The following is a 12,746-nucleotide window of genomic DNA, read 5'->3' on the forward strand; positions in this document are numbered from 1 at the left end:
GGTCTCAATTATCTACAAGATTCATTTACTTTGTTTAAAATTGAAATGAAATCTGTTGCACAGCTTACTAACAAAAGTATAAAGTGAAAACTACCAGAAAAGACTATCTCCCTTCATTCACAGGAGAATTGTGCTTATACAGTCACAAAGTCCAGATTCTGAACAGAAAGATTGACAGACAGGGTAATTGTGTATAGAGAGGAAGGGAGTCATGGTAAACATAAAGGAATCCTTGCATTTACATCCCATAAACATTTTTGATGTCCTACAGTATTTGATTGGTAATCCCGAGGGAGGGAGAATGGGGAAAGGAAGGCTTGCATTTACATCCCATAAACATTTTTTGATATCCCACAGTAGGTAATCCCAACGGTCTACATTATTGTGGTCTACCTTCTCCGATAACGATCCTCCAAACATAGCCATCAAGTATGTGTAGAGTTGACATTATTGCTGAGTGGTCTAGCTGTACACTATAAAGGTTTGTGAATTCTACTGAATTTCCACAAATTGTCCATGCCACGTAAAATAATGGAAAAACGTCATGCATTTAAATATACTTTTCCAATGCAAGATTTGTGATGCTCTAAAACAGTATAAACGTCTGTCAAACCAAAAAAAAGATTCAAATAAAGCTGACCTTGTAACCTGTATGTTGAAACATTTTACACTCTGATCGCACTTTTTCTTTACGTAATTGTTTTAATTTGACTAGTTGCTGATATTCTGGTGTGTTTCTCAATTCAACAGGAATCTGTTCATCATCCTACAAATATTAGATATAAAAGATTTTTTGTATAAAGTACCGTAATAGATATATATATAATATAAAAGTTCTTTAATATAAAATATTAAATATAAAAGATGTTTCAAATAAAAAAGCGGATCTAATATAGTACGGTACTTATAAAGGCAGTTATTGACTTACAGAAATCGTACAACAATTATATTTTGTTTAGGCCAAATGCATGGTAATATATCGATATACCAGTACATTGTTACAGGTCTAGCACACATGTAAGCCACCATTTGATGGTCTATGAACCTGGAAAATTCATAATTACCATCACAGCATACAGTCAAAAATCTCAATAGACGCTTTGAGATTTGAGTGCAGATGGCTTTTATAGTTGATTATTATATGGGTCATTCCATGAAGTTGGCACCTAAAGTGTGACATGGGCATTAAAATTTCAAAATGTATTTAGAGAGTAAATAACACATTGTTTGTTTTGTTTTGAATGTTTCCTGATGTACCAATGTGGTAAAAATATAAAAACTTTACAATTTTCTGTAAAAACGCTGACATACTAAAATGAATGTGTGTAACATTGACAAAATATTGTCCTCTTTTTCTTTTTGTTAAGATACAACTGAGTACTCAAGAGTAAAGTATCTATCATTTGGTGGTATCAAAATGTAAAAAGATGTAATTTATTTTACAACATCTCTCAAAATGAGTCTGCGGGTAACAATGACTAAAATCACACGTTAAAGTTCTATAAAACAATACTCATAAAAAAAATGAGAAATCAATTCCTAATATTGTACATCTATTTGCGTTGTACAGTTTTTGACCTGTTGATTGTACCATCTAATAAAACAAAGAATTAGATATCCTGGGTAAAAAGAGTTGGTAACATTGACCACATCCAATTCCTTTGGAAATTAATTCCTAATATTGTACATCTATTTGCCTTGTACAGTTTTTGACCTGTTGATTGTACCGTCTAATAAAAAAAAATATATTACATATCCTGGATAAAAAGAGTTGGTGACATTGATCACATCAAATTCACTTGGAATCGTGATATATATTGTTAAGTAATCAGGGATAAAAAATTGCTTTAACCATCCCAAGGAGCTATCACCTTCAAATACAAATGATAATGTGGATGTTAGTCATGTATGTGACAAGCACAATGGTCACCTGTCTAACCTTGTGAGTTTTGCCAAGGACTATCATTTACCCCCACTGCTGAATCCCTATGCACAAGCCAATTATTGAAATAACCTAGAGTCGAGTGATCGCTAAAGTCCACCTCTCTCGAACAACCATCATTAAATAAGTTACGACTTTGGAAATATGATTTAATATTTCATTTATTATTCAACATGTAACACAGTGATCAGTTTAAAAACAAAAACAAAATAAAAACCAGCGGCTGCCAGGCAGGATACGCCCACATTTTCGAGAGATGGATAGAAAACAAGCTAAAACGAAAGTGATTTTTCCTACAATCAAGGGCCATAATTCAGGAAATTACAATTCGATATGTGCAAATATCGAAAAGAACCAAGATCTTGTGTTATAAACTTACATTTCAAGTTTCAACAAAATCAGATAAAAATTGTGACCTCTATAGGGTCCACAACCTTGATATACCATATTTTTACGCTATCTGAGAACGAGGGGTGGCCATTTTGTCTGTGAGTTTTGGGCCGATTTTCACAAAATTCGAACTCAGCCGTCCTTAGGGTGTAACGGTGATATAATAATACGATTTTTTAAATCAGATAAAAATTATGACCTCTATAGGGTCCACAAGCTAAAAACACGATTTTTCATACAATCAGGGGCCATAATTCAGGAAGTTACGGTCCGATATGCGCGAATATCGAAAGGAACCCAGATTTTTGGGTTATAAACTTACATTTCAATTTTCAACAAAATCAGATAAAAATTGTGACCTCTATAGGGTCCACAACCTTGATATACCATATTTTTACGCTATTTGAGAACGAACAGCGGCCATTTTGTCTGTCAATTTTGGGCCGATTTTCACGCAATTGGAACTCAGCCGTCCTTAGGTTGTAACGGTGATATAATAATATGTTTTTTTAAATTGAATAAAAAATTATGACCTCTATAGGGTCCACAAGCTAAAAACGCGATTTTTCGTACAATCAGGGGCCATAATTCAGGAAGTTACGTTCCGATATGCGCGAATATCGAAAGGAACCGAGATCTTTGGATTATAAACTTACATTTCAAGTTTAAAAAAAATCGGATAAAAATTGTGACCTCTATAGGGTCCACAAGCTAAAAACGTGATTTTTCGTACAATCAGGGGCCATAATCCATGAAGTTTCGATCTGATACATGCCAATATCGAAAGCAGCCGAGATCTTTTGGGGATAAACCTATATTTCAAGTTTCGTCAAAATCGGATAAGAATTGTGACCTGTAGAGAGTCCACAAACAATTGTGGACGGACGGACGCACAAGGGCGACGGTATAATACGTCCACATGAAAATGCGGGCGTATAAAAATTGAACATTAAATCTTTGCAACTGCACCTCGGATAGTTGATTTAAACACATAAGATAAAGTGGAGATCAAATCAAAGTTCAGGAGTATGAAAATGTCACACTTTTGGTGCATGTCAAACTGCAGAAAATGCATTTGACACATCTTTTTTTCAAGTGAATTTTTTTTATTTCACAAAATGAGATTTTAATATTATCTTTACATCAGACCCCCAAAATAATTATCAACAATTCATTTATTGAATTCTATTTCTTGAGTATTTTATCATCACACTGATAATCGTAGGTAACAAAGTGTCAACTTCATGGAATGACCCTATGCAATTGGTGTGTCTTGAATGGCAGCACATTTAACAACAGGGAGAGAGAGAGAAATGGGATTTAACATCCACTCGACACAAACTAGGTCATTTCGGGACTAACATATGGTTCAATTTTATTTGCATAATTCGCTAGCGCGTAGGGGTCTTTAGCTGTGGGAGGAAACCGGAGGACCCGGAGTAAACCCATGAGGTTGGACAGGCAGTTGACTCCATGACAGACCGTATGATACAGCGCGAGCGTGCTAACCATTCGGCCATCCAACCCCTCCATTTAACAACAGGGTTTCATGTCCAACAATAATACTGCATAATACAACAGAAAATAAAACTTACACTATCATAATCTAAAATTCTTGTCTGTAAAAATTCTGTTTCATTACCTCCAAAACTTCCAGTATAACTCATTGAGTCATCATCATCAGACATATATACTGGTGGTTCATGGGATTGGAGAAAGGTGGAATGCTGAGAAAATGTATTATATCGATGATGGCGATGACCTGCCTAAAAAAAAGTTAATTGGTAAAAGGTCCAATAATGTTTATGATCATCAGTATCATTCGCAAAATGTGCTACAATTCAATGCAAATATTTTATTAGACAGTAGTTATGTTTTAAATAAATCTGACTAGTGCCACATTTTTATTTCTGTTTTATTTTTTTTAGCCAACACTGTTATAATTGCTATTGGTGTGTCGATGGGAGAGTCCAGATTACATGGACCATAACATCAAATTATTTCAAGTGATAAAAAACTGAGTGAGCTAATTTGCAGATCTGAATATATATAAAATGATGCAAGTCCAATGTTTTTGACTTTGTATAGTTGCAGTTTGAATAATCAACATTTATTTTGATAAATTAGTCAAGTGGCTGGTTTCGATCCCAAGCTTGTATGCGACAAGCAGCAGGGTCACCTGCCCAACCTCATGGGTTTTCTCCTGTTTCTCCAACTGCTAAAAACCCCTACGTGCTAGAGTATTATTGAAATAAAATGGCACACTATTTGTTAGTCGCGAAATGACTTGGTTTGTGTCCAGTGGACGTTAAACCCCATTGTACTCTCCATGTGTGTGATGAACATTTTTGCTGAAAATATTACCTTTTTAAACTGTGTTCCTACAGTGGGAGTTCGACCAGGTACCGGTAAACCAGCTTTAGCTAATTTTATAAAATATTTCTGGACACGACTTGCTACCTGAAAGACAAATAATATACATATCGTATCTATTTCTAAATTATGTTACAAACCTTTATTTCATCAAATTTCACAGGGTTGCATAAGCTGTCTAGTCAGAGCAATGGCCTCATACTAATAGAGTTTTCCCTCGGTTAAATTAGAAAGAAACAAAAATCAGTTTCAATTTTTCAATTTGTATTAATGGGAACACTTAATAAGCGAGTGCCATGCCAGATATGTCGACATTTTGCAAGAGATGGACAGATAACAAGCTAAAAGATAGGTTGCCAGGCAACGAAAGATCTGCCCACAGCAGCTAAGTCGTCTGAACAGTCAACAATAGTCGTCACATATTTTTTCTTCTGTCGGTAATGGAACATTTATAATACAGTAAAATCTGATTAAGAGTAACAACTCATTAAGCAATAATCAGAGCTAAATCAATGGGTGAGACCAGAGGGTGGGAGCGACAGGGCTGTCGGTAATTTTTCACAGTTGATTAGCAGCACTGCTAATCAAAAAGTCCAATTTTGCCAAATTTGATTAGCAAATTTAACCAGCGACTGCCAGGCAGGATACGCCCACATTTTTGAGAGATGGATAGAGAACAAGCTAAAAAGAAAGTGATTTTTCCTACAATCAAGGGCCATAATTCAGGAATTTACAATTCGATATGCGCAAATATCGAAAGGAACCGAGATCTTTGGGTTATAAACTTACATTTCAAGTTTCAACAAAATCGGATAAAAATTGTGACCTCTATAGGGTCCACAACCTTGATATACCATATTTTTACGCTATTTGAGAACAAGGGGCGGCCATTTTGTCTGTCAGTTTTGGGCCGATTTTCACGAAATACGAACTCAGCCGTCCTTAACGGTGATATAATAATACGTTTTTTAAAATCGAATAAACATTATGACCTCTATAGGGTCCACAAGCTAAAAACGTGATTTTTCGTACAATCAGGGGCCATAATTCAGGAAGTTCCTGTCCGATATACACGATTATCGAAAGGAACCGAGATCTTTAGGTTATAAACTTACATTTCAAGTTTCAACAAAATAGTGTCCACAACCTTCATATACCATATTTTTTACGCTACTTGAGTACGAGGGGCGGCCATTTTGTCTGTCAGTTTTGGGCCGATTTTCACGAAATTCGATCTCAGTTGTCCTTAGGGTGTAACGGCGATATAATAATACGTTTTTTTAAATCGGATAAAAATTATGACCTCTATATGGTTCACAATCTAAAAACGCGATTTTTGTACAATCAGGGGTCATAATTCAGGAAGTTATGTTCCGATATGCGCGAATATCGAAAGGAACCGAGATCTTTGGGTTATAAACTTACATTTCAAGTTTTGTCAAAATAAGATTAAAATTGTGAACTCTATAGGGTCCACAACCTTGATATACCATATTTTTACGCTATTTGAGAACGAAGGGCGGCCATTTTGTCTGTCAGTTTTGGAACGATTTTCACGGAATTTGAACTCAGCTGCCCTTAGGGTTTAACGGTGATATAATAATACGTTTTTTTAAATCAGATAAAAATTATGACCTCTATAGGGTCCACAAGCTAAAAACACGATTTTTCATACAATCAGGGGCCATAATTCAGGAAGTTACGGTCCGATATGCGCGAATATCAAAAGGAACCGAGATCTTTGTGTTATAAACTTACATTTCAAGTTTGAACAAAATCGAATAAAAATTGTGACCTCTATAGGGTCCACAACCTTGATATACCATATTTTTACGCTATTTGAGAACGAAGGGCAGTCATTTTCTCTGTCAGTTTTGGTCCGATTTTCACGAAATTCGAACTCAGTCGTCCTTGGGGTGTAACGGTGATATAATAATACGTTTTTTTAAATTGGATAAAAATTATGACCTCTGTAGGGTCCACAAGCTAAAAACGCGATATCTGTTTTCCATCATAGAGAAATAGGCTCCCGTGGTAATTAATAATAATAATAATAATTTTAGTAAAAACAATAGTCTTTCAGACAAGCTACATAGTGTGAAACCCTAATAATAAGAATAATAATCTTAACAAAAACAACAGTGTTTCATTACAAGCTACGCAGTGTGAAACCCTAATTAAAATCAGAAAAGAATTTTTTCCACAAGCTAAAATCATTATTTTTCGTACAATCAGGCCTCCTTAATTCTGGCCTCTTTGCCCATCTCCAACTTTTCCCCAAATTTTCGTTGGGTTGAATGATTTTCACTACAGACAGAGTAACAAATGGTTATGTCTTTGCACTAAAATTTGTATGAGGTTGACCACCAAAATTTTGAGATACACAAACCTGAAGAAGCATACTAAAAACATGTAACTAGTTGCTGTACATACATATCACCGTAGCCAACCTGATAATCCTGTTATCCATCCGCCTCAAAATCATGAATATTTACCAAAACCTGGCAGAAAATGTTAATTCAAACCCTCTTCATCCATTCTAGACCAAACAATCAACAAAAATGGGAATGCAAAAGGCAAGAAAGGAGACAGAGAGAGAATTGCTATAAATAGAGAGAGAGAGAGAGAGAAATGGGGTTTAACGTCCACTCGACACAAACTAGGTCATTTCGGGACTAACATATGGTTTAATTTTATTTACATAATCCACTTGCGCGTAGGGGTCTTTAGCAGTGGGAGGAAACCGGAGGCCCCAGAGAAAACCCACGAGGTTGGACAGGCGACCCTACTCCTTGCCACGTACAACCGGGGATTCGAAACCAAGCCAGTCGACTCAATGACAGACTTTATGATACAGCGCGCGCATGCTAACCATTCAGCCATCCAACCCCCCACTATAAATAGACAAACTACAATTTGTGGGTACCGAGATGGTGAAATTTAATGGTACTGCCTCCTTATATGTCCACAAACAAAATATAACAAAATATAAACGGACACATGAAAGGACATACGGGGGAGACGACAATATACATCAACATCAAAATGTGGGCGCATAAAAACATCATGTCACAGGTAGTATCATACTCAGAAAAGTATTAATAAGCTGTTAATTAATTAATACATATATGTGACAAAACAGTAAACAGTATGTGACCCCCCTACAGCATACTGAGTCACAATGAGGAAATTTTAAAATTGAGTTATTGTTATTTTCACATTCTCCAACTCATTACCTTCAATTTGATGTATGCTTTGTTTGAATTGGGCAAAAATTGACTGAGCTGTGTCCATTAGAAGCTACCCAACTCACAAAAGTAAGTTTTGAGAAAAAGCAAGTCAAAGACTTGGTATGTTCCAAAACAAAATCCCATAGCAACCAGGCCATTTATCTGCTGTTTTGTCGTTGAATATATCTTTCCATGGGTTTTCAGGGGTGCTGAAGACGAAAATCGTAGTAAAAATTTGATCCGACTATTTCCGCAATTTATTTGCTATATTTTGTTGTTTAATATGTTTTTTATTTAGGATTTCAAGGGTTCTGACGACGAAAATGTAATAAATGCACTCCTTTTGTAACGAAACATCCACAACACATACGGCATAATATTCACATGATAGTGTTATACTGAAGAACAATCTATACATTAGTAGTCTGTTGTGTATAATATAACTTGAGTGAGATCTCATCAATTAATTAGCACCTTAGTGCCAGCTAGTGGTCAGGAGATTAAGATTGTTGATTGGATAATCATCAAAGAAGCCGCTACAGCTGTACGCGTGTTCATTTAACATGTGAATTAAAATAAGATTTTGCATGTACGATAGGTCTATTATTATTTTCAGGTACCGTGACATTATTAAAATATGAGTCCCTATAGAAATGTCAATTTCATAGTCAAGAAATGCTTACGTTCACTTTCGTGCATTTTGGCTTTGATGTAAATATCAACATTATTCAGAGGATAGTCAATGGCAGACTGAAAATCGTCGCATTTCTGCTCGCTGGTCGTTCTCATTTTTTCGAACCATTGTGATCAGAGAATTTTAAACAATAATATCCCAGATGCATTCCTTACTTTGCATGCCGTAGAAAGAAGCGACGGTAAAAAGAATTCAGCTTTCAATAAGATAGGTTGCCAGGCAACAAAAAATACGCCCACAGCAGCTAAATCGTCCGACCAGTCGACAAGGGTTGTCGCATAATTATTCTTTTGTAGGTGATTAGGGGAATTTAATAGACAATTTCATACAGATGACTTATAATTTTCGTCATTTGAGGGTTCACAAGGTTCTAAAAACTAAAACAAGGGCTGTAACTCTGGAATTAATCTACAGAAATTGTTGAAATTCGACAGGCTTTTTCGTTTTACTAATTCAAATAATGCATATAAAATATAAATTTCATACAGATCGGATGATAACTTTTGTCGTTCGAACGTTCACAAGGTTCAACAATGTAAAACAAGGGCCATAACTCTAAAAGTAATTGACGGAAATTGCTGACATTCAATAGGCGTCTTCATTTTACTAATTCAAATGATACATATGAATTTCATACAGATTAGGTGATAACTTTTGTTGTTCAAGCGTTCTCAAGATTCAACAAAGTTAAACAAGGGCCATAACTCTAGATGTAATTAACAGAAATTTGCTGAAACTCAATAGGCTTGTTCCTTTTACTAATTTAAACAATACATATGAATTTCATACAGATCGGATAATAACTTTTGGCGTTAGAGCATTCACAAGGTACAACAAAGTGAAACAAGGGCCATAACTCACAGTGTAATTAATGGAAATTGCTGAAATTTAATAGGCTTCTTGGTTGCACTAATTTAAATGCCGGATATCAATTTCAAACAGATCGGATGATAACTGTTGTCATTAGAGCGTTCACAAGATTCAACAAAGTGAAACAAGGGCCATAATTCTAGATGTAATACACGGAAATTGCTGAAATTCAATAGGCTTATTTGTTTTACTAATTTAAATGATGCATATAAATTTCATACAGATCGGATAATAACTTTTGCCGTTACAGCATTCACAAGGTACAACAAAGTGAAACAAGGGCCATAACTCACGGCGTAATTAATGGAAATTGCTGGAATTCAATAGGCTTCTTCCTTTCACTTATCTAAATGATGCATATCAATTTCAAACAGATCGGATGGTAACTGTTGTCATTAGAGCGTTCACAAGATTCAACAAAGTGAAACAAGGGCCATAACTTTAGATGTAATTAATGGAAATTACTGAAATTCAATAGGCTTCTTTGTTTTACTAATTTAAATGATGCATATAAATTTCATACAGATCGGATAATAACTTTTGTCTTTAGAGTGTTCACAAGGTGCAACAAAGTGAAACAAGGGCCATAACTCCAGAAGAAATTAACGGAAGTTATTGAAATTAAATAGGCTTCTTAATCTCACTAATGCAAACAACATATATCAATTTAAAAAAAATCAGATGATAAATGTAGTCTATAGAGTGTTCACAAGAAATTGTGGACGGACGGACCGACAGACGGACGGACAGGGGCAACGGCAATATACGACCACATTTCCATGTGAAACTTCCAGTCAGTAGAAACAGGAAACAGGAAACACAAACCAAATACAGACGGTTTGATGGGATCAATTTTGACTGAGTCAAAATGATGCATTTAATATTCAGATAAGTTGATATAAAATAATTAATAGAATACAATATAAAAAAACCACCGTTTTATCCAATGTTTCGTCAGTAAAAATACTAACTTCTTCAGGGATGAAGAACTAAATTCAAAATGACTGGAAGTCAGTTATGACATCATAGGAAGTTATGACATCGTGGGAGTGCTGACATCATAGACTTAGATACATAACGTGAAAGGTTAGCTTAACTAAAACTTAGGTAAAATTTTACAAGTTAGGAAAACTTATGCATGATTATGAATGATTTTGAAACCCCCTGGATTTAACTCATTTAAACCGTTCGGCCAAACTGAATCAAGTCTATGAATCCACAGACTTTCTGCTGTGTTCAATTTTTTCTGATCTTTATCAGGAATTTTTTGTACTATGGTACACACGAAATCATGACCTGGTATATTAAAATGGGAGGTTACATGGGGGGAATGGCCAGGTTTTTTGAGCTTTATATTACTTCTGTGCTTATTAAGTCGAGTGCTGAAAGGAGTAATGGTTTGGCCTACATATTGCATACTACAGGTTTTACATGTTTAACAATATACAACATAAGAACTGGCACAGTTGACAGAGTCTCTAATCTTGAATGATTTCATGTCTTTACTGGTTACTTCTTGACTATTACACATAGTCTCGCATGATTTGCATAATTTTCGTAAACAAGGTTGACATCCGTATGAAATTTTGTCCTTAATATGCTTATTACTAGTGTCAGAAGTTCTCAACTTAGTTTCTTTCAAGATATTGCCAATAGTGTGGTTCTTCCTCTCTGCTATTATTATTTTGCTGCTATTCATAATTTTCGTCATACGTTAACTTGTGTCTAAAATACTTCGGTCTTTAATCATTTGGTGAAGGTGAGGTTGTCTAGGGTCAAAGGTAGTTGTCCATGGAATAATGTTAACATTAGAATCGGTCTTGGATTGGTAGGTCAATAATTCAGTCCTGGTCTTCTGATCTGCGCGTTTAAATGCCTTTAGAATAATTTTCTTGGGATATCCGGATTGTTTAAGATAGGATCCAAAATTTTTTAGGTTTGATTTGGTCCAGCTATCTTTACTACAAATCCGTTTTATACGTAGAGCACCACTGTAAGGGATAGCGTTAAAGGTGTGTTTGGGATGACAACTTGATGGAGGAAAATAATGATGGCAATCTGTTCTCTTGGGCGTATAAAAATTCTCTTCGAAAAGAAAATTACTGGCCATTTTGTTTATTTCCATTTAAGGCCTATAGATTATTTTTTTAAAGATGATATGAGATATCAAATAATTACCACTTGGATTAATTATTCGGAGTAAATAATGAGTTGTCGACGGCTTTATCATTGACCCGTGACAGTGGATTAGTAATAGTAACACTCAACGGCAATCTCTACAATCAGAATTATTTTTTTTTCTGCCACTTATCAGATTGAATTACATGTAAGTACCCAAAAACACTATCGCCCAAATCAAATATTTATGGATAATGTCTTGCACGCGGTGTCTGGGCCAATCAGCAAAGGAGTTCTGTGGACAGCATGGCAACAGACGGTGTTTATTTATATTTTTGGAGGGTTTTAAAACTCGATTGTATCCGTTCAAAATCAATTCATCGACAATATTTTGATCATATTTATAAACTAGAGATGCTCCGCTTTACAACGATGCCATTTGTTATGCAAGAGGAATGACCGGTCGCCCCGCTGCGAGCGAAGACAAATAACTAATTTCGCTGAGAATTTTAAGAAATGGGACAGATTTAAGAATACGGTACTCTTATAAAACGTTCAAATACAGGTGTTTTAAAATGTTTTATTGCTATTTTGATCTTCTGTGTCGATAGATAGTATATTTAGACTCATTTTTGTTAAAATCTCACTTTCGTTCAAAATCAATATTTTCACTTATTTTGTCTTTATCTCATTATTGATTCTCGCGCATACCGACTCATTTAGATGCGGCCGGTCACATATTACAACCCAAATGTCAAAGTTAATAAAAATTTTACATACATGGACCCACCGCAAGACAACATCACTCTCGCAGATGAGTGACAAGTGGTATGGAGTGTTCGCCTGTTCGGGGGGAAAGTAAACAAAATTGTCAGACAAAAACCATGTCTATAAATTCAGATAAGAAGTCAGGGGGTTGAAAACCTCAGTTTTAATTTTATACTATTTAATCTAGGTAACCTATTCCCACCCTAGTGCACACTGTATACACTGTTCAACAAGATACCTGTTGTGTGGTTCTATTACCAAGAGCGGTTGCTATTTTTTGCCATCTTCTAGCCTCCACTTCTTCTGGTGGAAACTGTATTAAACAATCTTCTAGTCTGCAATACACAAAAACAATTTTAAT

General features: G+C 35.3%; 1 protein-coding gene across 1 annotated transcript in view; it reads right to left on the minus strand.

The window, feature by feature from the left end:
* LOC126809873 (ZZ-type zinc finger-containing protein 3) overlaps positions 1-12,746 on the minus strand; it is a gene marked incomplete at its 5' end in the record, with an annotated part of 30,104 nt that overhangs the window by 14,732 nt on the left and 2,626 nt on the right. Inside the window, 4 exons of the mRNA XM_050534717.2 lie at positions 641-766; positions 3,928-4,098; positions 4,697-4,792; positions 12,624-12,720. Of these exons, the coding sequence (XP_050390674.2) occupies positions 641-766; positions 3,928-4,098; positions 4,697-4,792; positions 12,624-12,720 (490 nt within the window). The remainder of the gene's footprint in view (positions 1-640; positions 767-3,927; positions 4,099-4,696; positions 4,793-12,623; positions 12,721-12,746) is intronic.

Source organism: Patella vulgata, chromosome 1 (assembly GCF_932274485.2).
Source record: "Patella vulgata chromosome 1, xgPatVulg1.2, whole genome shotgun sequence".
Classification (NCBI taxonomy): Eukaryota; Metazoa; Mollusca; class Gastropoda; family Patellidae; genus Patella; species Patella vulgata.